The 26,692-nt window shown below is 41.9% G+C and overlaps 1 protein-coding gene across 2 annotated transcripts in view; it reads right to left on the bottom strand.

The window, feature by feature from the left end:
• LOC140186515 (ubiquitin-conjugating enzyme E2 L3) overlaps positions 1-26,467 on the bottom strand; it is a 96,437-nt gene extending 69,970 nt beyond the window's left edge. Inside the window, exon 1 of one of the 2 annotated variants that reach the window (XM_072240901.1) lies at positions 26,362-26,467. In XM_072240901.1, coding sequence (XP_072097002.1) covers positions 26,362-26,388 — 27 coding nt within the window. In that variant the 5' untranslated portion in view covers positions 26,389-26,467. Of the gene's footprint in view, positions 1-2,919; positions 3,120-26,361 lie in introns of those variants that run through there. The other variant, XM_072240902.1, reaches the window with a different exon arrangement.
• Positions 26,468-26,692: the final 225 nt, after the last annotated feature.

The raw sequence follows: 26,692 nt of genomic DNA, 5'->3' as shown, positions 1-26,692 counted from the left end.
TGGTTTGACAAGCAGTGTCGACTGTGGCTATTGAGACCGATCCTGGAACGGGTTTGCTCTAGGTGTTGCTGAAGAGTACCTTACCATTTGTTGCAGTCATCTGCTGAATCCTCCCAGCACTCTTTGTTGATTTTTAAGGCTTTCAGCTTGCAGAAGTCCTTGAAGCAAAGCTGGGGTCTACCAACGTTCCTCTTGCCTGTTGCTAGTTCTCCATAGAGGATGTCCTTCTGCAGTCTACCATCCTTCATACGATGGACGTGGCCCAGCCAGCGCAGTCTGCATTGTCTCAAAAGCGTGAATATTGTGGGAAGTCCAGCGCAGGAGAAAACTATTGAGTTTCCTCTCCTGCTTGGAGTAGATGGTCCAAGTCTCGCTACCATACAGGAGGGTGCTGTACCCTAATGCATGCACTGTACACAGCAGTCTTGGTCTTTGTAGCGAGTTTCCGATTCTCCCAGACCTGCGAGGAGTGTCGAGCAAGGATCGATGCTGCTTTGCCGATATGCCTATTGATTTCAGCATCAAGGGAAAGAGTGTCGCTAATGGTCGACCCCAAGTATGTGAACTCATTGACCACTTCTACATCGTAACTGTCGACGGCAATGACTGGTGTCTCCGCTACTTTCTGGGCAAGGATATTTGTTTTCTTCAGGCTGATGGTAAACCCGAAGTCCTTGCATGCTTTAGAGAAGTGTGAGTGTTTGTAGTGGCTGTTTGGTGTGCAAGGTTATAGCAGTGTCATCGGCAAAGAGCATGTCACGTATTAAGATCTTTTGCACCTTTGTTCTTGCTCTCAGGCGCGCAGGGTTGAACAGCCGCCCATCAGACCTGGTGTGCATGTAGGTGCCTTCTGTCGACGTCCCAAACGTGTGCTTCAATAGCAGAGAGAAGAAGATGCCGAATAATGTTAGAACCAACACGCATCCTTGTTTGACTCCACTACGAATAGTGAAGGATTCTGATGAGCTGCCATCGTACTGAACTATCAATGCAGAAACTGGAACTTTTACACAATTGGTTGCTTGCCCATTTGTGCACCGTTTTTCATTGATTGTGCTTCTTCATACTTACTGTGAATGCCCCCAAAACAATGAATCTCAGGGTTATATATGGTGACATATATGTACTTTTGATAGTAAATTCACTTCAAACCACACATGAAAACCAATTATTATACCTTTAAAATACTTTGCTTCACCTTGAAATTCTCTTGCACCATTAGTGCCACATTAGATCCAAATAGGTGCCAATAACTCTATTAATTGATTTTCTCCATGAACGCGTACACACAGTTTCAGTCGTGCTTAAGGCCCAACAGAGCGTTTAGTAGAAAATGTATCATTCTGAAGGTCAGGCCTGTATTGTGATCATAAAGATGAGGAGCACCAGAACCCAGCACCCAGCAATGAGGGGGGCAGGGACAATGAGAAGCACAGATCGCATTGGAAAAGAGCCAAACCCTGAATGCCAAAGTCAAGTACATTTATTATCAAAGTATGTATGCAGCATACAACTCTGAGATTTGTCTTCTCCAGACAGCCATAGAACAAAGAAACATGGAACCTGTTCAAAGAAAAATCAACCCCTCTCCCCACACGCACAAAAAAAAACAATATAAACACAAAATCAAAAGGGCATTTCAATACAGCTCAATGTTCCTTATCTGCTGCCTGCCTAGATTCAAAATCACCCAAACTAGCAACAACAAAAAGGAGTGAACAGAAAAACTAGAAACACATCATAACATGATTTGGAGTTCATTCCACAGCCCACTTCGATCAAACATTGCTCCAGCACCACCCTCTTGACTGTTCAAGACTACCTTTAATTGCCCACCTTCAAGTCACTCAGTTATTTTCAACAAAGTTACTCAATTGACAGAGAAGGAAGTCCAAGCAAGTTTGCACTTTGTACTCAAAAACCTCAACTCCGGTAAAAATTTTCATCTTCATTCTTTCAATAGCTCTTCCACTTCTCTAATGAATTCTGCTGTTATAAAGAGCGTTTACAACAGATGACATTCTCACTCGCTCAAAATGGAGGAGGTTTTGAGATAAATGAAGAACCTTAATTCTATGTTGGGAGCATTGAGAATCTCAGCACCAAAGGCAGATGGAGTACACCAACTCCACACAATCTTTTGACTGGTCAGACCTTAACTGGTCACCTGTGGCAGAACCTGCAGTCCCAAACCTGTCTCAAGTCACCTTAGAATCCACAGAACTGGTGCGGAAACAAATCACCCTCAATACTGCGTGACCATGTAAAAAGATATTAGAATTAATTAACGAGTTACATTCTCTTTTCTGAGGTAATAACTTCAGATGAATGACAACAGATGTTTTTATATGTATATATATAATTATAAAAATAGTAAACAATATTAAAATTATGACCCAAGCTCAACAGCCTAATAGCCAAGACAGAACATTGTAATTACATAGAAGCTGGTGATAATGGAATACGTTCTGAGAATAACTCTGCTACAGCAGTGAGCTTGTATCCATTGAAAAGCTTAAATATTTAGAAAAGAAAAGAAGGACACGGGGAAAGGACAGGGATATGTATTTACTATGGATAGATCCAGTTGGAATGAATGCAGCCCTGACAGGCTGAATACTTTCCTCACAAGCCACAAATTCCATGATTTCATTCAATGTATGACCACCAGGCAGAGATTTTGGAGCTTGTAGATGGAAAGACAAGTGATAAGGAACAAGACTACTTCCATTGCTTCCAAGGAAAATTATAAATTGAACATAGAAAGTAGTTTTTTTCTAGACCATTATTGAAGCAGATGTCATTAAAGTGCTCAAAGTGGGGAAGCTTAAAATACTGAAAGGGGAAGGGTGGCAAGCATTAGAATATGATTTGATTTGATGGAACAAAACATCAATATAAACTTTAAATCAAATATACCTTTTCCATGCCAGGTGTTATGATTAATCATAATAACGGGAATCTGAACCAACTCTTTTCATAATTGTGTGGCAGACCTAGAACTTATCACTTATTGAATTTCGTTGCCAGATGGAGTTGGATGAAGACACTGAAGTTGAGGCGCCAGATTTGCTGCTGACATAGCTAGACTGAGACTTGAATTGTCCACAGGACATCAAGAACCTAAAAAGGAAGTGGGTTTAAAAAAAAGATAAAATGCATTGAGTACAGGAAAAATAATAAAATATGTTATCTAAATGAAGAGATTGAAGATCTCTAAACTGGAGAGAATGAGTCACAAAAGCCTAGTATGTAGATAGTCAGCAATTAAATAAGCTGATAATTTACTACAAGGGGAATTAAATACAAAAGCTGTGCTATACTCACATTATATAATGCATTGGTAATGTGTCATCTGGAATACTATATACATTGCTGATTTCCATATTTACCGAAGACTATAAATTCACTGGTTGTAGTACATATGTTTACTAGAATAACAATGGAATGTGGTTTTCCTTAAAAGAAATGCTTTGTTCAAGTTCAAGCCCTCGGCCATTAGGCTCTATAATCCTCCTTTTAGACTGTTTATGGTAACTTATTGTTTTATTTTCTACTTTTCTTCTAATATTTATATCTGTGCACTTGTAATGTTACTGTGACACTGTAATTTGCTTTGTCATCGTACCTATCTGTCAGTCAACCATACGCGTTCCAGTTTAAGATGACACTGCTGAATCTCAGTGGCTTCTGGCCAATGGCCAATGAACAAGGAAAACAACTAAATACTTTGTTAGTCACTCTGTTTCTGGTAAGTGATCATCGCAAACAATAGCCTGCAACTTCCCTTTGGACTTGGAGGCAACTTGATACGGCAGAACCGAGGCGAGACAAGACAAGACAAGGGAGTGGGCCTGTCGCTGAGAGAGAGGAAGCGAAGTTCAATCGATTTAAGCTCTGGGTCAAATCCGAAAGGTCGGGTACAGGCCAAATCCAGGCGGCAGGGTCTAGGCCCCAGAGCGAATCGAAGTGAGAGAACCCGATAATTTAGGTGCTGAGCCAGATTGAAAAGATCAGGGTATTGGGACCCGAGGTGAGGGACAGACCAGTTCAGCTCTCTGCTCAGCTAAGGGTCTATGGAAAAACTCTGTCTGTGGACTTCTCTTCAGAATGCTATTGCATGATTCGTTTTTTTTCCCTCTCTCTGCACATTGGATTTCCTCTTTCTTTTTAATGAGTTCTTTCAGGTTTCTTTGTTTCACAGCTGCTTGTTAGGAGACAAATATCAAGGTTGCATAATATATAAACGTTTTGATAATAAATGTACTTTGAACATGTATACAGCTAAACAAAACAACATTCCTCCAGGGTCAAGGTGTAAAACACATGGTACATATAGCTACGATAACAGATACACTCATAGAAAAAATTACATAAGTTCCCTAGTGGCATGGCCCGAAGACTGGTGGTACATGGGATGTTGCCTTGGAGCCATGTTTCTGCAAGAACAAGTACGTAGCAGCTCACCTTGCGTTGGGTCAGCCTCAGATGAACACAATCGAGCTTGTCTTCCACAGACTGAACAGAGAGCAGCACCAACAGGAGAACCGGTCCGCAGTGGGCAGCCCCCAACTCAGCAGAGATTCCAGCGCACCTGCCACGCCTCTGTTCTCTCCTACCCTGCCTCCCCTGGGTGGCTGTAACAGGCAATACCGCAGCAAGAGGGCCTGGCCCGTGCAACAACCGAACCATGAAGCTCCCCCATCACAGGTCTCACTAATAAACTGGACATGGCATTTTTTATTATCAATATCAATCGGGGTCTTGTGATCACAAGAAAAATGTTTAAGACACATAGCTGTACCACTTATTAGTCTTGCAGAGGACACTATGAAGAAATGCGCCATCATTTTACTGGAAAGATAGACTACACTTACATTTGTTGGTTTTTATAGAGTGAGGGGTAGCTTGAATGACATATCAATGATGAGGGAACTTGAGGAGGTTGGGTGCACAGAGGATGGTTCTTTTTTTTGGAAGAATCTAGAACTATGGGTCACTTCTTGAAAAGTGGGTCATATACATTCAAGATAGATGAGGCAACTTTTTTCCATTGAGTAAGAGATTTGGAAGCCTCTTCTGCAAAAGGCTATGAAAGTGGAATATTTTAAAGGCATGGTTAGAGAGGTTAATGGGCTGAATGGAAGGTCAACGGTTGGGGTAATGTGAAGTAGTGGGACAATATTATTGAAGGGTACACCAGGTGGTCTGCACTTCAATTTTCTCTATAGTCCTGAATTTCTGGTTATACTCAAGAAAGTACCTACAAGAGGACCACAATCTTGTCGCAGGGATTGGAGGCTTGCACATCTCAATGACCTGAAGAGCTATGCTGGCTGGAGTCAGGGTCTCGTACTCTGACTCTTGGTAGGGTCACCCATGCCAAACAGGTCAAAGAGTAGAGGCCAGACTAAGAGTGGTCCACTGGTCCTCCAGGTTCAGGGGTTCAGTTCAGGGCTAACAACTCTGACTGACAAAAGAACATTGTTACCAAACAGCAATTAAGGATCCTGTTTTATCTGTATGTGATGGCATGAACAGAGATGGAGGATCTTCATCACTGCCCTAAACTCCAAAGAGAATAATGGGCAGTAAATCAAGAAAATGGCACTTCACATTCTCCTTTAGCTGCACTGGCCTGTCCTGGACCCATCATATAAATATAATTGCAAAGAAAGCATGACAGCGCCTCTATTTCCACAGGAGTCTGCGGAGGTTTGGCATATCATCAAAAACCAAGGCAAACTTTTATACATGCATGGAGGAAAGTGTATTGACAGGCTGCATTATGGCCTGGTATGGGAACACCAATGTCTTTAAGCAGAAAATCCAATGTTCAGAAAATCTCATGCTCTAGATATTTACTGCTTATACATTATTTTTTTATTTGTACAGTTTGTTATCTTCCATACTCTGGTTAAACACCCCAGTTGATTCAGTTTCATTGTTATGGTTATTATTCTATAGATTTATTGAGTATGCCCACAAGAAAATGAATCTCAGGGTTGTATATGGTGACATGTATGTATTTTGATAATAAAATTAACTTTGATATGCAATATCAAATGTTTCTTCAGTTTGTAACGTATTTTTGGAAAAAAAGCTTTAAACTTTGATAGTTCATTATTCACCATTCTTGGAAAGGTGGATAACAACCTACATGGGAGCAGTCCACTTCATGCTTTATCTGCTTTAGTACTTGGAAGGATTTCACTTTCCTATGAGTCAGGGATCTGTCTTACTGGTCTGCATGACACAGTGGTACCTTTATCCACCGAGGCATTTGTGACCTTCTAGAGTTCTCTGTTCAATGTTTCTGATGGAACACCAGTGACTGCCAAGCAACATGGCTCAAATCAGGTGCCACTATAGGTGTGAGAACAACATCCTAAGTCTGAGTGTGGAGAAGACCAATGAAATGATTGTGGACTTTAGGAAGGTGCAGATGAACCATCCCCCTCTGAACATACAGTGCCATGTAAAAGTCTTCAGTCTCTAATCCTTTGTTCACATAAGTGAGTATTACAACCAGGGATTTTGATCAATTTAACTGAGAAGTTTCATTTATGAATCACATGCTCCTTTTTTCACAGCAGGACCCAAAAACAGGAAAATTTGTAAAGCATAAAAAATTAAAAATTCAAAAACTGAAATGTCAGCAGTTCACCCCCCTTTGCTCAGTGCTTCACTGAGTTGAACCACCTTGCAAATCTATTACAGACAGTAGGCTTTTTTGGATGAGTCTCTATTAGCTTTGCACAATGTGATGGAGCAAAATTTGCCCATTCCTCCTTGCAAAATTGCTCAAACTGTGCCAGGTTATCTGGGGAGTGGCAGCAGACAGAAATCTTGAGCTCCTGCCAGTGATGTTTGATCAGGTTAAACTCAGGACTCTGACTGAGCCACTCAAGGGCATCAATTTTCATCATTTGAAGCCACTCCGTGGTTACTCTGGCAGTGTTGTTTGGGTCATTGTCCTGCTAAAAGACGAAATTCCTCCCCAGTTTAAGTTTTCTGGCAGAGGCTAACAAGTTCTTATCTAGGATCTCTGCATTCATCTTCCCATCAATCCTGACCAGATTTCCAGACCATACTACTGAAAAGCATCCCCATAGCATGATGCTACATCCACCTTCCTTTACAGTAGGGATGGTGTTAGCTTGTTAATGTGCAGTTTAGTCTCACACAACCACAAGATCTTATTCCACACATTTGCAGCAAGTTGTGCTTTGCAAAGTATTTACCGGCAATGATAGGTTTTGTTTTTAGCCATTGCTTCTTCCTTGCTACCCTTCCATAAAAATATCCTTTTTGTATAAGGTCTTAGAAATTGTGGAGTTGTGAACTTGATTTCAAGTGGTCAGTGACTTCTGCAGCAACTAAGTTTAGAGCAGCAGTCTGATGTAGGCAGTGTGCTATTGATTTCATGATTTTTTCACTTCACAATGGACTGCACTGAGCTCCTTTGAGATGGTCTTGTACCATTCCCCAGGTAAATACTTCTCTATTACCATTTCCCTGACTTGTCTTGAATGTTCTTTTGTCTTCATTGTGGTTTGGTCCATTGAAAATCTACCACACTGTTGGACCTTGCAGAGAGAAAGGTATTTATTCTTATGAATTCACTGAAAACAGGTGATCCTCTAATTTTTTTACATCAACAAATTGGGTGAGTTGGTATGGTAGTACTGTATGTTGCAGATGAGGAAAGTTAGCATAGTAGTTACAAAAAGAATGAATATTTTTCAGCCTCACAATTTTTTTTTAGTAAATTATTGACAGGTTTTGGAATTTTTCTTTTAACGTGGTTTTGTCGATTAGCTCAAAATATCTCACTTCTGTACACCAATGACTATGTCGCCCACAGCTCAAATCTGCTAATTAAATCTGCAGATAATACTACATTGATTGGCCTTATCTCAAATAATGTGGCAGCCTACAGAGAAGTAGTCATCACTCTGACAAAGTGGTGTAAAGAGAACAACCTCTCCCTCAATGTCGCAAAAACAAAGGAGCTGGTTGCGGACTACAGACAGAATGGAGACAGGCTCCCCCTATTGACATCAACGGATCTCGGGTTGAGAAGGTTCCTCAGTATACACACCACCAAAGATCTCACTTGGTCTGTACATACCGGCCGTGTGGTAAGAAAAACACAAAAGCACCTCTTTCACTTCAGACAGCTGACGAAGTTCGGAATGAGTCTCCAAACCGTAAGGATTTTCTACAGGGGCATAATTGAGAGCATCCTGACTGGCTGTATCGCTGCCCAGTATGACAACTGTACTTGCCTCAATCGCTGGGCTCTGCAGAGAGTGGTGCAGACAGCCCAGCGCGTCTGTGGAGGTGAACTTCTCACTATTCAGGATGTTTACAGCAACAGGTGTGTAAAAAGACCAGACAGATACTGGGGACCCGAGTCACCCCAACCACAAACTGTTCCAGCTACTACCATCTGGAAAATGGTACTGCAGCATAAAAGCCAGGACCAACAAACAGGCTCCGGGATAGCTTCTTCCACCAGGCATCAGACTAATTAATTCACACTGACACAATTGTATTTCTGAGCTATATTGACTGTTCTGTTGTGTTTCTTACTGCACATACTATTTATTACAAATTACTATAATTTGCACATTGCACATTCAGACGGAGACATAACGTAAAGATTTTTACTTCTAATGTATGTCAAGAACGTAGGAAACTAGACAATGGGGTGACCCGTTGGGGCACCCTTTGAGAGAAGGGTAGTGCAGTCTGAGGTGGCCAGAATGAACATTAAATTTTCCTGAATGTTATTGGTATCGCTTTGCTTTGGAAACTAAAGTAGAAAACCTCAGTTTATTCAAGAAGAACAACGCATAACAAAGCAAATATAGCTGTTCCTCATTTAACGAAGGACACTTTTGATGGTATTATTTCTGGTTTATCTGCAACCCTTGTGCCTCTCGTTGTCATTCTGGAAACATGCAGTCCTTTCATCTCCCGTCTCTTCATGTCTTCTGCTGTTTGTTGTTTGTCTCTGATCCTGGAGATGTGCATGCTTCTCCTCTTCTTCTGTCATCTTTTTTGTCCTGACTGTTTGATCCTGCAGTCATGTGGCCCTGGCTTCATCCGATTCTTGTTCTCTCCCTCTCCTTGCCACTTCCTGATAATGTTTGGTGTCATCTCTTGACCATAATGTCCCCCTTCCCTTTCCACACGGCATAATTAGGCTGACCATTTTTTTTAACCCTAATGCTGGATAGAAGATACGAAGCAGTAACACCAAAGGATGCTGGTTATTCTTGATGATGTGGTTGGAGCTCTGCTAAATGGACGTGATATAGTCACCGCTGTCCTTTGACTGCAGCAAAGGGCTTTATGGGTGTCTTGAAATACGTCATTACAATAAGATTTAATTATCTCTTATTGATGGATGGCAGTTAGATCTGTCCCGATCCTGCACATGCTGATGGTGATTAGCTGAATGTGACCCCTCAAAATAGAGCTGCCCTTCCCTTTAGCTCCAGTAGGTGCCGCTGCTGAGTCTGGCCGTGCACACGCGTCGGGCTGTCGCATCCCCATTTCCATGATGGCGGATCGGCTCTCGGGTGAAAGCGAACCTGTTGATTTTGGCGAATGAGCAATCTTATATGAATATATAACCCTGAACTTTGTCTGCATTCTGTAAGTTAGCGCATTTTAATTTGATTTAGTCAAAAAAAATGCCGTCGTAATGCACCATTTGCGCTAATTGGAGGTCACAAAGAGACAGAGCATGAGAGTTTTAGCAGTATAATAGATAAAGTCAATTCAAGATATTTAACTTTAGAAAAATAACATAGTAAAAAGTAAAAACAGTTATGGGGCTGAATACTTTTTCCAAGTGCTATACATGACTCCTCTATAGAGCTAAATGAATCAATTTGCTGGGAGTTCACATCAAGGTCAAGCTCACCTGGTCCCTCAATAAGGGGGCACAGCAGCGTCTTGACTTTCTGAGGAGATTAAGGCAAGCAAGGCTCCCCCCCCGCCCCACACTTTAACTGTATATTACAAGAGCACCACTGAGAGCGTCCTGACAAACTGCATCTCCATCTGGTATGGGAGCAGCAGAGTGTCAGACCGGAAGTCCTTACAGGAGGATCATAGGGGGTCTCCCTGCCATCCATCAGGGACATTTATCAGTACGCAGGACCATTAGTTTTATCATGGATAACACCCATCTATCCAGCATCCTGACTTTCTACCATCAGGCAGGAAACTCCAATGCATAAAGACAAGAATGGTCAGGATGGGAAACAATTTCTTCCCTCAGGCCATTAGGCTTCTGAACTCCCTGCTGCATCAAATTCAAAGTGTCACTGGATAATATGTACTGTACCCTATAATATTTAATTTATTCACTTTACTTTGCTTATCTATGAGTAATTCATTTGTAGATTTAATTCTTACTTTGCTAAGTTATTGTGTGTTATGTGTACTACTGCACTTTACAGCTCGTTTGACAGTGTACATTGCAATTGAGCTATAGCTGAATGACAATAAACTTGACTTGCTTATTCACACTACTGTGCAATTTCCTCCCACATTTTATCCTTCAGAAAGTTAAGACTTTGTACAGGGTGACTAGTTTACTTAGCAGCCCTTCCATGCAAACTATAAGAACTTTGAACCTTATTAAAGGGACAAATAAATTTCTTACATAAATGGATCCTATATTGGAATGCAATAAAGGAAATCAAATTTTGAAAAATAAGAACAGAACCCCCATATCCAACTTACACTGCAAAACAACAAGGGTAATGGCAACAGATAACATCCTGAGTGCTCATTTTCCAACTAATAATCATTGACAGTTATGAGGCCATTATTTCTACATTTTGTTATCCAAATGGTTCAAATGGCTCAATTTAATATCAGAGAATGTATATACTATTTGAAATTCTTACTCTTCACAGACATCCACAAAACAAGAAACCATGAAGAAGAACAACATCAGAGCCCCAAAGCCGCCCCCTCCCACAAGTTGCAGCAGAAGCATTGACCAGTAATTGAAACAAAAAAGCCAGAATAAACAAAAGAGCTTTTAGTTAATGTTTAGCAACACACATAAAAGTTGCTGGTGAATGCAGCAGGACAGGCAGCATCTCTAGGAAGAGGTACAGTCGACGTTAATGTTTTATATTTTTTTGCTCAGCCAGTAAGGTTTGCATCTGCAACTACTCTTATTTTTTTATATACAAATGTTCCATTCTAACAAATGAACTGACTCAAGGAGAGATGTTTTTACAAAAACAGCGTCCTTCCACATCTAAATGCAGCAGTCCACCCAGGACATACTGCTGAAAGTGGACAGTATGACAGGAGCATAAGAAACACTGGAATAATCAAATCACAAAGAAATGATAAAGTAGTTGTGGGTCATGGTCAGGATATTGGGATTTAAACACCAGCCTAGCATTTATCCAGAGATACAGCAGGGTGACAGGACCTTCCAGCCCAGTGAACCCATACCTCCCAATTATACATGTAACCAATTAACCTACCAAGCCACACAATATGGTAAACATGAGAAAGTCTGCAGACACTGGAAATCCAAAGCAACAAACACAAAATGCTGGAGGAACTCAGCAGGTCAAACAGCATCTATGGAAATGAATAAACATTTTGGGCCGCTGCCCTTCTTCGGGACTGATAACGGGCACACATATACATAGCTACTGTAGTAATTTTATGTATTGCACTGCGCTGCTGCTGTGAAAAAAACAAATTTCATACACGTGAGTAATGATGAACCTGATTCTGATACGGGTTTCTATTAGAAACCATACAAAAACTACAGCACAAACAGGCCTTTTGGCCCTTCTTGGCTGTGCCGAACCATTTTCTGCCTAGTCCCACTGACCTGCACACGAACCATATCCCTCCATACACCTCCCTTCCATGTATCTGTCCAATTTATTCTTAAATGTTAAAAAAGAACCCGCATTTACCACCTCGTCTGGCAACTCATTCCATACTCCCACCACTCTCTGTGTGAAGAAGCCCCCCCCTAATGTTCCCTTTAAACTCCCTCCCCCCTCACCCTTAACCCATGTCCTCTGGTTTTTTTCTCCCCTTGCCTCAGTGGAAAAAGCCTGCTTGCATTCACTCTATCTATACCCATCATAATTTTATATACCTCAATCAAATCTCCCCTCATTCTTCTACGCTCCAGGGAATAAAGTCCTAACCTATTCAACCTTTCTCTGTAACTGAGTTTCTCAAGTTCCGGCAACATCCTTGTAAACCTTCTCTGCACTCTTTCAACCTTATTTATATCCTTCCTGTAATTTGGTGACCAAAACTGAACACAATACTCCAGATCCAGCCTCACCAATGCCTTACACAACCTCATCATAACATTCCAGCTCTTACACTCAATACTTTGGTTAATAAAGGCCAATGTACCAAAAGCTCTCTTTATGACCCTATCTACCTGTGACGCCAGGTAGGGAATTTTGTATCTGTATTCCCAGATCCCTCTGTTCTACTGCACTCCTCAGTGCCTTACCATTTACCCTGTATGTTCTACCTTGGTTTGTCCTTCCAACGTGCAATACCTCACACTTGTCAGTGTTAAACTCTATCTGCCATTTTTCAGCCCATTTTTCCAGCTGGTCCAAGTCCCTCTGCAGGCTCTGAAAACCTTCCTCACTGTCCACTACACCTCCAATCTTTGTATCATCAGCAAATTTGCTGATCCAATTTACCACATTATCATCCAGATCATTGATATAGATGACAAATAACAATGGACCCAGCATTGTGGAGAGTGGGAAGGGGGCAGGGAGAGGGGAATCATGCTTGGGAAAAGGTGAAAGGATAAGGGAGGGAGCGGGAAGGACCAGAGACACATTCTGCAATGATCAATAAACCAGTTGTTTGGAATCACATGACCTTGCCTGGCGTCTCAGGGCTGGGTTTGTCAGGACCCAAGCTAATTGGATTGCTAGCATGGCAATACCACTACACTCACTGCTAAGCTGCCGTACCACCCAACTGTAAGACCATAAGATACAGGAGCAGAATTAGGCCATTTGGCCCATCGAGTTTGCTCTGCCACTTCATCATGGCTGATCCATATCCCTCTCAGCCCCAATCTGATATGGTGAGCTATTGTTTTCTCTTCTTGTTTACTCACCAGAAGGGGCAGAGACTGGACCTATATACACAGTGGCCATTTTATTAGGTACAGAAGGTACCTCTGAGTATATTTCTGTATGTTTGTGGTCTTCTGCTGCTGGAGTCCTCCATTTCAAGGTTTGACGTGTGTGGTCAGAGATGTCCTTCTGTACACCATTGTATGGTGTGGTTATTTGAGAGACTGTCACCTTGCTCCAGTCGGGACATTCTCCTCTGATATCTCCCATAACAAAGCGCTTTCATCCACACAACTGCTGCTTACTGGATTTTTTTTGAGTTTCACGCCACTCTCCGTAAACTCCAGAGCCGGGGTTCCCAACCTGGGGTCCACGGACCCCTTGCTTAAAGGTATTGGTCCGTGACATAAAAAGAGTTTGGGAACCCCAGCTCTAGACTGTTGTACACGAAAATCCCTGGAGATCAGCAGTTTCTGAAATACTTAAAATCACCCTGCCTGGCACCAACACATCACTTCCCTGTTCTGATGTTTTGTCTAAGCAACACATGAACCACTTGACCATGACCTTTTGACTTGCTTTTAGGCATCTAGCTGTTGCCACATGATTGACTGATTAGATATTTGCACTCAAAAGCTTCTACAGATGTGCTGTACAGTGCATTCTGACTGGCTGGCAGCACCACTGTCTGGTATGGAGGGTGGCAGCTACTGCACAAGATCATAGCAAGCTGTAGATACTTGTACAATTAGACAGCTCCATCATAGCCTCTGTAGTATTCAAGACATGTTCAGGGAATGGTGCCTCAGAAAAACGGCTTCCATCATCAAGGACCACCATCCCCCAAGACATGCCTTCTTCTCATTGCAACCATCAAGCAGGAGGTACAGAAGCCTGAAAACACACACTCAGCAATTCAGGAATAGCTTCTTCCCCTCTGCCATCCAATTTCTGAATGGGCATTGAACCGATGAACACCACCTCACTTTTTTTAAAATTTCTGTTTTTTTGCACTACTTATTTTAACTATTTAGTATACATATATACCTACTGTAATTGATTTACTTTTTTTCTATATTATGTATTGCATTGCACTGCTGTCGCAAAGTTAACAAATTTCATGACACCAGTAATATTAAACCTGATTCTGATACTAATAGATAGACAGATACTTTATTAAACCTAAAGGAAATTATAGTGTCACAGTAGCATTACAAGTGCACATATGTACAAATATTAGAAAAGTAAGAAAGAATAAAAAAATAAGTTACCCCAAATAGTCTCACAGGAATGGTTCTTCGCTTCCCTAGCTATAGGTTGACTCATTACACAGCCTAATGGCCAAATGACCTCATAGCCCATTTTGGTGCAGAGTGGTTGTCTTAGTCAGGTGTACCTAATAAGCAGGCACACTTAATTAAGTGGTCACTAAGTGTACATTCCAAAATTATTTCTTTTATTGATAACAATCTCACTGGCAATTAGTACTGCCTCATGATCACTTCACTTTGGCCACTTGAATTTCCATGTGATAGCCAAACAATTCTTATAAATTGGCACTTATCCCATTCACTAAATTCTAAATTAAAAGTAGTATGATTTATGGCATCATTAGCATATTAGCATGCAGGCAGCAGCGCCAGCCATTGCCAGATGACATTGCATGAAGGTTGTACAAGATTAAATGAAGCTGCATAATTGCAATGGCTACTGCTTAGTTTGTGGAAATGTGTGCTTTCAGTTTCTAGCAGCCATACTTGTCTGCAAAAGGTGCAATCGACATGGTTCTGTAGGCTTCTATTTAACAATGTCCAGTGATTAGAGGGCTGTAATGATGAGACTAATTGTGACAGAATTAGATAAAGTTAACTATTTGAAACACATTTAAGTTAGACATTATCAAGGTAGATGATGTGTTGAACGACAATCTGGATCAGAATCAGGTTTAATATCAATGGTATATGATAAAGGATATGGTGCTTTCCCAGCATATATGAAAAATAAACTCTTCTCAGGCTTCCAGCCGAGAAATACCGGATTAATACCATCCACAAACCCATAAGGAAGCTCAAAATACATCTTATGTGGGTCAAAGTTGATCTGGGACTAGAAACATAGAAAACAGGTGCAGGAGTAGGCCATTCGGCCCTTCGAGCCTGCACCGCCATTCAGTATGATCATGGCTGATCATCCAACTCAGAACCCTGTCCCTGCCTTCCCTCTATACCCCTGATCCCTTTGGCCACAAGGGACTCAGGTCAGCTGGCATTTACAGGATTCCCTGTGCAGCATACATTGACCTGACCCCTATCAAAGAGCACAGGAGGCGTATCTGTTTCATTTACCTGGAGAAATCAGCGTTAGCAAAACATTGCATTCACAATGGCCATAGAAATGACTTCAACAGCACAAAAGAGGATGTCTGAAAAAGAGGATGCTGTCCAAGTTGCATGCCATCTTGGACAATGTCTCTCATCCACTACATAATGTACTGGCTGGGCACAGGAGTAAATTCAGCCAGAGACTCATTCCACTGAGATGCAACACTGAGAGTCAGAAGCCTGTGGCCATCAAACTTTACAACTCCTCCCTTGGAGGGTCAGACACCCTGAGCCAATAAGCTGGTCCTGGACTTATTTCCATCTGGCATAATTTACATATTATTAATTATTTATGGTTTTATATTGCTATATTTATACTCTATTCTTGGTTGGTGCAACTGTAATGAAACCCAATTTCCCTCGGGATCAATAAAGTATGTCTATCAATCTATCTACTGCTCCAATGGGTTTGGGACCAACTGTCCCAAACAGTAGAGGGCTAAACATACATCCTTGAGGTAGGTTGGTGTTGGCTGTCATGACTGTCTCCCGGTGAGGAAGTCAAGGGTCCAGTTGCAGATGGGGGTAGAGGCCCAGGTTTGGAGCTTGTTGATTAGTAGGGGGGGTACGATGGTAGGTATTGCTAGTGTCCAGGTGACCCAAAGCTGAGTGGAGAACCAGTAACACTGCATCCACTGTAGAAGTATTGTGGCAATAGGCAAATTGCAGCAGGTCCACGTCCTTGCTTAGGCAAGAGTTAGTTGTAGCCATGACCAACCTCTCAAAGAACTTCTTCACCATAGATGTGAGTGACACTAGATGATAGTTATTAAGACAGCTCACTCTGCTCTTCTTGGCCACTGGTACGATGTTGCCCTTTTGACGCAAGTAGGAAACTTCAACTGCAGCAGTAAGATCGAAGATGTCCTCAAACACTCCTGACAGTTGGTTGGCATTGGCTTTCAGTGCCCCACCACGTACACTATCAGGACCTGGCGGCTGTGAAAGCTCACACTCTTGAAAAATGTTCTGGCATCAGCCTCCAGGACAGAGATTACAGGGTCACCAGATGCCACAGGGATTTGCACAGGTATAGTTTTAGTCTTTCTGTCAAAGCATGCATGAAAGACATTGAGCTGATCTGGGCATGAAGTATCACAGCCATTAATGTTAGGTTTCACCTTGTAGGAAGCAATGGCCTACAAACAACCATGTCAGACCACGTCAAATACACTCGAAAACTTCTATAGTTGTATCGTGGAAAGCATTCTGACAGGTTGCATCACTCTCTGATATGAGGGGGCTACTGCACAGGACCGAAAGAAGCTGCAGAAGGTTGTAAACCTAGTCAGCTCCATCTTGGGTACTAGCTTATAAAGTATCCATGACATCTTCAGGGACCGATGTCTGAAAAAGGCAGTGTCCATTATTAAGGACCTCCAGTATGCAGGGCATGCCCTTTTCTCACTGTTACCATCAGGTTGGAGATACAGAAGCCTGAAGGCACACATTCAGCGATTCAGAAACAGCTTCTTCCTCTCTGCCATCCAATTCCTAAATGGACATTGAATGGACGATTCCTACCTCACTTTTAAAAAAATATATACAGTACTTCAGTTTTTGCATGTTTTTAAAATCTATTCAATATACGTATGCTGTAATTGATTTACTTGTTATTGCTGTTCTTCTTTTATTTATTATTTTTTCTCTGCTAGATTATGTATTGCAGTAAACTGCTACTGCTAAGTTAACACATTTCACGTCACATGCCGGTGATAATAAACCTGATTCTGATGTGCATCTGAATCCAATAGAAATTGATGTTTTGCTATTAAAATAGCCTCCCGTAGGTCGTACCTGGACAGTCTTGAATGCCACCGATCTAGCCCTCAGCAAACTATGAATCTCTTGGTTCATCCATTGCTATAGAATGTCGGAGTTGATAAAAAGCCATTGGGATCCATGATGACTTTATCTGCAATAAGGATTTGCCATTTAAGGCAATTCGGTTGAGAGTTGGTGAGCAGGGAGTGGAGTTGGCAAGCAGTCACCTGGTACTGTAAGATTAGTCTGTAGAAGGTGATAAGGGACAGTAGGTATGGAGTAGGTTGCATCCAACAAGTACAGGTGCTTTTACAGCCTATGTGAATGATAATCACAAATGTGGCATGTATGAGCATACTGATGGCACAATAATTGTGCAAGGGATCATTAAAGTAAGAAAAGAAAATAGTAGTACAAAGGGACACACATCAAAGTTGCTGGTGAACTCGGCAGGACTAACTGACGAAGGGTCTCGGCCTGAAATGTCGACTGTACCTCTTCCTAGAGATGCTGCCCGGCCTGCTGCGTTCACCAGCAACTTTGATGTGTGTTGCTTGAATTTCCAGCATCTGCAGAATTCCTGTTGTTTGTGTAGTAGTACAAAGGGGACAGCATTGATGGTGTGAAGCAAGTGATGCTTTCTACAGTTACTGTAGGCTAGACCATCTCCCCACTGCTAGGCTAAAGGTATCTCTTCAGGAGTGGAGTATTACTTGGGCCAGGCAGGAAAGTTCCAGTAATAATAGTCTGTGGTCCGTGTGGGAACCAATGAAATAGTTGATTGGAGCAAACCCTGCTCAGTCAGCTCCATCATGGGCACTAGCCTCACCAGCATCCAGGACACCCTCAAGAGTGATACCTCTGATAAAGTTTAAGGGAATGGGGGATTCTCAGATTCCTGTAAACAATGGATTAAGTACTGTGACTGCAGTGTGTTTGAATAATGTCTCACAGCTGCTTTCTTTGGAGCAAGATAAGGGTTAAATTTCACCCAGATCCACATAAGATGTCTCTAGAGCTTTTCACACCTTTTGATAAAAGGCAGTACCTGATGGAAATTAGAGCATTCCTTTCTTAATTAAAGCATAAATTTGATGTATGTTCTTATCTTTATAATTAAGTTGTGGCTCCAACAAACCAGGTAGGACATTCCTTTCTTTAATTAAGGTGGCTGGAGTGTCTATCAAACTGGTTGTTCTTTTGCATCAATAGTCCATTGACTTGGCCGGAATGGTTATCAAACTGATTGTTCTTTGCATCAATAGTCTATTGACTTGGCTGGAATGCTTATCAAGTTCATTGTTCTTTGTATCGGTGGCCTTACAACTTCTGACAATTCTGACATCAGGCAGTGAATTTGTTGAACTGCTGGGGAGATGAGAACGGTTCTCTCCCTGATGTCGGGTCCAAGTTCACTCGCCGGCTGAGCTCAAAGAAATAAATGGGTGAAAAGATAAATAATGATCTATTTGTGCTGTCGTTATTTGATCCAGCAGAGTAACGTTTACACCTCAGAAAGGCGGAATCCATCATTAAGGATCACCTATTACCCAGGACATGCCTCTTCCATTGCCACCACTAGGAAGGAAGTACAGGAGCCCGAGGACACGCACACTCAATGATTCAGGATCAACTTCTTCCCCTCTGCCATCCAATTTCTGAACGGACATTGTACCCACAACACTACCTCACTACATTTTTTTTTGCACTAGTTAATTAGACCATATACTTCAAAGATTCAAAGTAGTACTTACTGTAATTGTTTTTTTAATTATATATTGCATTTGAAATTAAATATATATATATTTATTAGAGGTGGCAGTGCTGGGAGCCAAATGCCTGTTCACAGTGAAGGCTGTGCAAGATGAATTAAAGCTGCACAGTCAAAATGTTGGGTGGAGATACATCTCTACCAAAGGAGGAGCGAGGAGGTCCTTCCCTCTGCAAGCCTGCAGGTCAACCTTGGGCAAAGTGTAGCACCTGCTTAGCCCCCAAAACAGGGCCACGTAAAGCCGCGGGTGCAGGTGGGGGTTGATCGTATGAGTAGCCAGTGTATATCACAAGTCCTGGTTATGTGACCACTGACACCAGGCAGACAATCTCTGAAGAGTGTTGATAATGGCTGGGGTCACCTCTCTTGTAAAGATACTGCCTTAGAATGCAGCAATGGTAAACGAGCTCTGTAGAAAAAAAATTGCCAAAAATAATCATGGTCATGGATAGAGAAAAGAAAAACAACAGTGTTTTGAGGGTCTTCCTCACAGGCACAGATTAAAGGTGAATGGAAGATCATGATTGCCCACATCCTAAGACATGATACACAATGATGAATCAAAATGCAAAAAGCAAGTAAACCTGTTGAAGTATGAGTAGCCACGGTCCAAACTAAAATGCAGCACTAAAAAAAAGTAATACCCTCAGCTTTACTACCTGGCTCAGAGTAAATAAGATCAAACAGTTGAGTGAATGGCTCAAAGTTTGGAAAGACAGAGAGAGAAATGAGTGAAGAGGGGGTTGTGGTATTTGGAGGAATTTACAATGTTAAAGAGAAACGAAGCAATAGTGCAGTGCAACAATAATCAGTATCAGTCAGCAAAGGACAATACATATAAACAACACTAAATTGAACTGAACAGAACATTTCCAGGCTGCAGTTTGATGTTTTATATTTGTGTGTTACTTGCTCATTTTTTGTCATTTGCACGATTTGTTCTTTTTTTTGCACATTGGGTGTTTGATGTTTTGCTTTGAGCGGGTTCCATGTTGTTTTCTTGTTTCGTGGCCATTTGCTGGGAAGACTATTTTCAGGGTTGCATATACCTACTTTGATAATAAATGTACTTTGAATCTTGAAGAGGGTATACATCAAATTTTTAGGGTAAAGAAAAATTGCACAGTTAAAAGGTCTTTATCTCAATACAAGCATGACAAGGGAGTAATCAATGAGAAGCAGGAAATGGAACAGTAACAACAAAGGAAAATGAATCTCAGAGTTGCAGACAGGGATATATATGTATTCTGATAATTTACTTTGAAAACAGATTTGCAGTTGCAAAGTAACAAAGCTTGGGAACTAACTATTCTAGATTATTAACTTTTAGACGGAATAGCAAAGTGGGAAAAGAGATAGGGTCACTCTGATGACCCTACATCAAGTATGAGTGAAGGGTTAGTGGTGGGGTTGACATTCCACTTGAATGGTGTGTCAGGAACTGGGGATGATGGTCTCAAGGTACAGACAGAAGCAATTTCTTAACTCAGAGGATCATGAATTTTCATCATTCTTCATCCAAAAGCACTATGGGCACTTAAGACACTGAGCTTATACAAGGCAGCAATCAATAGATTTTATATAATATATTTTTATTAAGTCAGTTCAGGGATTATACAGTTGGTGCAGAAGAATAAGTTGTAAAAGCTCAGCTGCCATCTTATTGAATGATGTTAGCTAGCTTCCTCTTGCTTCTAATCATACTTTCATCTAAATATGGCAGAGTTTCACAGGCGTGTTTCTTCCCTCAGGCCATTAGGCTTCTGAATCCCTGTCGCATCACATTTGATAATTTGTACTGCAATCTATAATATTTAATTTTTGCACTTTATCTGTGCTTAATTCATTTGTAGATTTAATTCTTACTTCCCAAAGTTATTATGTGTTATGTACTGTGCTTTACACCCCGGTCTGGAGAAGCATTGTTGCGATTGGCGATATACATGTATACAGTTAAAGGACAATAAACTTGACTTGACTGCCTTTATGTACTTTACATTCTGAACCAGTCCCTCATCTTAGTGCTGAAGTGTCTAATTTTGACTGAGATGCCACAATTAACCTCAACGAACTCATTAGAAACAATTAACCTCAACTGCTGCGACTGATCGCTGCTAGAGCCTTCAAGTAGCTCAAATGATATCATCCCTCCTCTTCCCACCAAAATCCTTCACAAGTCATGTAGCAATAATCTTCCTATATAAATTTATAAGTGAGAGACCTGACAACAGAATCAAGAACGTTCAATGGGGTTGTAACAATGGCCTAAAAACAGAAATTGCTGGAAATATTCAGCAAGTAGGACAGCATCTGGGGACAGGATTGACCAAGGGCCTTCAGCATGAAATGTTCACTCAATTGTCTTTCCACAGGCCCAACCTGCTTAGTGCTTCATGAACATGCTTCTTTTTACTGAACTATTTTCATTTTCAAAACTATCCCTACCAGGGACCAATAATGATAATGAAGGGAGGAGGAGAAAACTTTAGTACGTAAATTAATGCTTTATATCCAGATCAATTAAAACTAGTTCAATGTGTCATTTCATTCCCAGTTTCTAACACAATTTGCCTGATCAAATTCAAATTAAATTCACATTTGTCAAAAATCTGATATGTATCACCAGATTACATTCCCCATAATTTTCTCCCCTCCCCCCCACTTCTGAATAGGTATATTAACCACATTCATCAAGGTATGGGTATTTTGATAAAAGTTTACAATTTATCAAGAGGTAGCATCCATTTAACATAAAACAGTACAGAGCACAATGTTGTGCCAAACCAGCTAAAAAAGCAAATCAAGAAACCCCAAAAACTAATCCCTCCTCCCTGCACAATATCCATATCCCTCCATCTTCCTCAGAAAGGACAAGGCAAGGGAACATCAAAGAGGGATCATAAGTAGAAAGAGTGAGCAATTTCAGGTTTCTGGGTGCCAATATCTCAGAGAATCTATCCTGGACCCAACATACTGATGCAGATACAAAAAAGGCACAACAGCAGCTTAAAATTTCATTAGGAGTTTGAGGAGATCTGGCATGTCACCAGAAATACTCGCAAATTTCTACAGGTGTACCATGGACAGCATTCTAACTGGCTGCATCACTGTCTGGTATTGGGTGTGAAGGGGAGTGGGGGGGCTACCGCACAGGATCAAAATATGCTGCAGAGTTGTAAACCCAGTCAGCTCCATCATGGATACTAGCATCTAGGATATCTTCAAGGAGCATGGCCCCAGAGAGGCAGAGTGTCCATCATTAAGGACCCTTACCACCCAGGACATGCCCTCTTCTCATCAGGAAGGAGATACAGAAGAAGCCTGAAAGCAACACTCAACAATTCAGAAACAGCCGTTTCCCCTCTGCCACCCGATTTCTGAATGGACATTGAACCCATGAGCACCAGCTTCTAGTTTCATTTTTGCACTACTTTTTAATTTATATAACATATACCTATAAAACAGAAAATCATAATATATATACATAAAATAGGAAATCAAAATACATATAAAATAGAAAATCATACACACACACAGAGGAATGAAAGGTTGTTTGCTCTATCATGTATTGCATTGCACTGCTGCTGCAAAGTCAACAAATTTCACGACATATGCTGGTGATATTAAACCTGATTCTGACTCGTGCCTATCTAAACATTATTGAAAAGACTAATATTTATTTGTAGTCTGTGCTATGTCACTCCAGCCAAAGTGAGCTGCATTTGAAACCATGAGTCACCTACAGATAGCTCCTTAAATCTATCAGCATGAAAATGATAGGTGAGAAACAAAACAAATTGAACTGAAAACTTATGAACAAACACTCAGATGCTTTTAATTTGTTATCATAAAACAACTGAATGCCTCTGCACAATTCATGAGAGATGCAGTCAAGTGGGGAATGAGACAAATGACCTAAGGTCATGGTCACTTGGCACAAGTGATAGAGCCCATCTCCTCTGGATGTCCTCCTTGTTCTTCTGATAGAGAGTTAAAGGACATCCACAGCTCACAGCAGAAGTGGGGGACAACTACTCTGCTCAATTATTTGTAAGGCATTCATTCAACCAAATGGAAGTATTCACTTTCTTACAGTACTATGCAAAAGTCTTAGGCACATATAGATAGCTAGGGTGCCTAAGAGTTTTGCACTGTACTGCAGCTGCAAAAAAAAAACAAAATTTCATGACATATGACAGTGATGATAAACCTGATTCTGATATAGGTCTCTATTGCACTAGAAAGACATTCTGTAGTGATCAATAAACCAACTGTTTTGAATCAAATGATCTTGCCTGGTGCCTCAGGGCTGGGTATGTTTGCACATGTGCCACACTCCCGGGGTGCCCCTGGAACTCCTCCTCTGCCACTGGCCCCACACCCCTCCTGCTACGTTCCATCCTCACCATTCGTTTACTGCATCTCCATTTAGACTTCTTCCCTACAAATCTTGGTGCTGTCAGTGATGAGCATGGTGAAAAGTTTCATCAGGGTTATGCGGACATGTAGAAGCTGTATCAGGCCATGTGGAATCTATCACTGCTGGCTGATTACTGTTAGACACTTAAGTGAGAAGCGTCAGCCACTGAGTACAATGAAAATCAGCAACAAAACATTTTTAGCTTGTCAGGGTTGCAAAGCATCAACACCGTTATGCAATTAAATGCATTATATTCAATAATAGTCTGAAATTATATTCGTGCTCAGCTTCAAGTAATATATCCTAAATTTTAAAAAATTCTAAGGCAGCAACACTTTCGAAAAAAAATTGTCATCTAGCGTTATGCAGGACTAGTTCAGGCTTAGGGAGCTGGGCAGTCCTACTTCTCCAACTTTCTTACAGTTTCCTAATGAATTAGAAGCACTGTTGACATAAGGCAGAATGATCCAAGGAAGATGTCTGGTATTCATTGATTTTCTCTTGGGAGTCTTGCTGAGTCACCATCTTCAGCATGAAATAAAATATTAAATTAATTCAGTTTATTTAACATTAGTCAGAATTCTGTTCAGAAACTATTACTAGAACTATTTCTTACACTTTAACCTCCCATCAGGAATTGGTCACTAGACAAATTATGTCATCTTAATTATAACATTTTGGCTAACTGGTGGCGTAGTGGCATCGGCACCGGACTTCGAGGCGAGTGGTCCTGGGTTCAAATCTGGCCACCTCCTTGTACGCTTTCCATCTGTGCTGGGTTGATCATCGATAGCAACTCGGTCTCGTAAAAAAGCAGACAAATGCTAAAGAAACTGCAAGATTGCTGCCCAATCCATAAGGCATGGAAAGGAATAACAATTATCAAATTAATCAGAATTTTTAAAAACTTGCTTGAATACAAACCCTTTCAGGACATACAAAGACATCAGGTCCAAAAGACACACTTGATATAGAATGAAATTAGAGGTATATAAAGAGATACATCTCTACCAAAGCAGGTGTACGGCACTCCTTCCCTCCACGAGCCTGCAGGTCACCCTTGGGCAAGGCATAGCACCTGCTTAGCACTAACCCCCCCCCCCCCCCAACCCAGATCAAGGTCATGTGAAGCCATGGGAGTAGGTGGTGCATGCTCATATGCATATCACAAGTCCTGGTTTTGTGGCCAACTGACACCAGGCAGACAATCTCTGAAGAGTACTGATAATGGCTGGGATCACCCATCTTGTAGACATTGCCCGGGAGGAGGCAATGCCAAACCACTTCTGTCAAAAAAATTTGTCAAGAATAACCATGGTCATGAGACCATGATCGCCCATGTCAGACACAGCACACAATGATGACAATGATATTGGCAAACAAAACAGACTGAAGCAAAACAGAATGACTTCTTTTAAAAAAATCCAATGGAAATGTCTTTAATACAGCTTAGTCCAAATCAATCCATCAAACTAACCTGACTACCAATTTGAAAGCCTACTCACAGAAACTAGACAGAGGCAAGATCAGGTGGGTTCTTTTTTTGCCAGAAATGTCAACATCTCCAGAGCCATATTTTTCCCAAACAGTTTTAATACAATATTTATCTCAAATTACACACACATACACACAAAATGCTGGCAGAACTCAGCAAGTCAGGCACCATCTATGGCGAGGAATAAACAGTGGAACAAGTTCATTTCCTTCCCTATAAACCAGGGGTTCCCAACCTGGGGTCCAAGGACCCCTTGCCTTATGCCATACACCAATGCTATATAAAAGTTTGGAAATCCCTGCTATAAAGAATCAAATACTTGCTTTCCTTTCCCTACAAGTGACAGATTAGATGCTCCTGGATAGGAAAGCAGATTACAAATTTTCAATCAAATTAATTTAAGTAATGCACACCTAGAATCTGTAGTATTTTGGACAAATCTCTATCACCCTCTTAACCAATCTAACCTGAGAAACCATGTGCAGCACGCACAAAATGCTGGAGGAACTCAGCAGACCGGGCAGCATCAATTGAAATGAATATAGTCGACGTTTGGGACCGAGAAGCCTTCTTCAGGACGGGGGCGGTGGGGAGAAGAGATCAATGTGCAGTGAGATGCGAAGACTGCATTTCACGTCACTGTTGCGAAATCAGTACCAAAATGAGATACAGAAGCAAGACAAAAAAAAGGATAAGGAGATGAGAAGACCAGAAACTGAACACTTGAAATTATAAAACACTATAGGAACTCCCTGTTTTGCCTGGGGGGGGGGAATATTCGCCGCTAATAACGGTATTATATACCGTCTGTTATATAATACCGTTATTATATAGCAGGCGCCTGTTAGCTTCACTGCAATTTCCCCTGAAAGCAAGTCTAATTTTAATGAGATGGTGCTGGCGATAAGGACGAGGGAGGTGCTGCAGCAGTTGTGACTTCCAACGCCCCCCCGGGGGGAAACGAAACTGCTGAGTCAAGGACGGAGGGCACGTTTTCCCCTTCCCTCTCCCGGGAGCCAGTAACCCTTTTGGCCGACTCTGCTTTCGGTTTTATGCGCGGCGGGTCAAGGTGGGGGCGGCGAGGGAGGAAGAGGAAGAATCTGCAAGGCCGCTTAGATCAGCTCACACACACACGGTGTGCGGAAGGCCCGAGGCCTCCCCGGGGCCGGACAGCAGGCGGCGCCACGAAATGGACGGGAAGGCCGCCCCGATTTTGACGACGAAAATACCGCCGCCGCCGCCTCCCTCTAGCCCGGGGCCTGTCTGCCCGCTTCGCACCGACATCCCCACCTACTTCCCCCTCTCACCCCAGCTAATCAGCCGTCTAGATTTCTCGCCTCTTTCTTCCCCCACCCGGGGGGGATTTATTTCCCGCACACCCCCGCCATCACACCGACACTTACCCTACCGAGCCGCTTGCTGGCCGCCATCTTGACGATCCTTCACTTCCCACAATGAACCGGCGCTTGCTCACCCGCTTCCGCCGTCCAATCAGAAGGCGGCTCCAGGGGCGGGCGCGCCTGCGCAGTAACCCGGCCGGCCACTCGGGAGGCGCAATCACACCCCTGGCCCTAGCGCGTCGTTGTGTGTCTGAACATGGCTGCGTAGACGCGCGCAGGCGGAATCCTGGGCCACATGTATGGGGCATATATGCACTGATTTTCCGTGTTCGCAGGGCATACTATCGCCTTATCTCTACATATATATTCATCGATACATATTTTATGCATTTGC

The sequence above is a fragment of the Mobula birostris genome, chromosome 22 (assembly GCF_030028105.1).
Source record: "Mobula birostris isolate sMobBir1 chromosome 22, sMobBir1.hap1, whole genome shotgun sequence".
Taxonomy (NCBI): Eukaryota; Metazoa; Chordata; class Chondrichthyes; order Myliobatiformes; family Myliobatidae; genus Mobula; species Mobula birostris.
The sequence above is the reverse complement of the archived record's forward strand: the minus strand, read 5'-3'. Positions and strand labels throughout refer to the sequence as shown.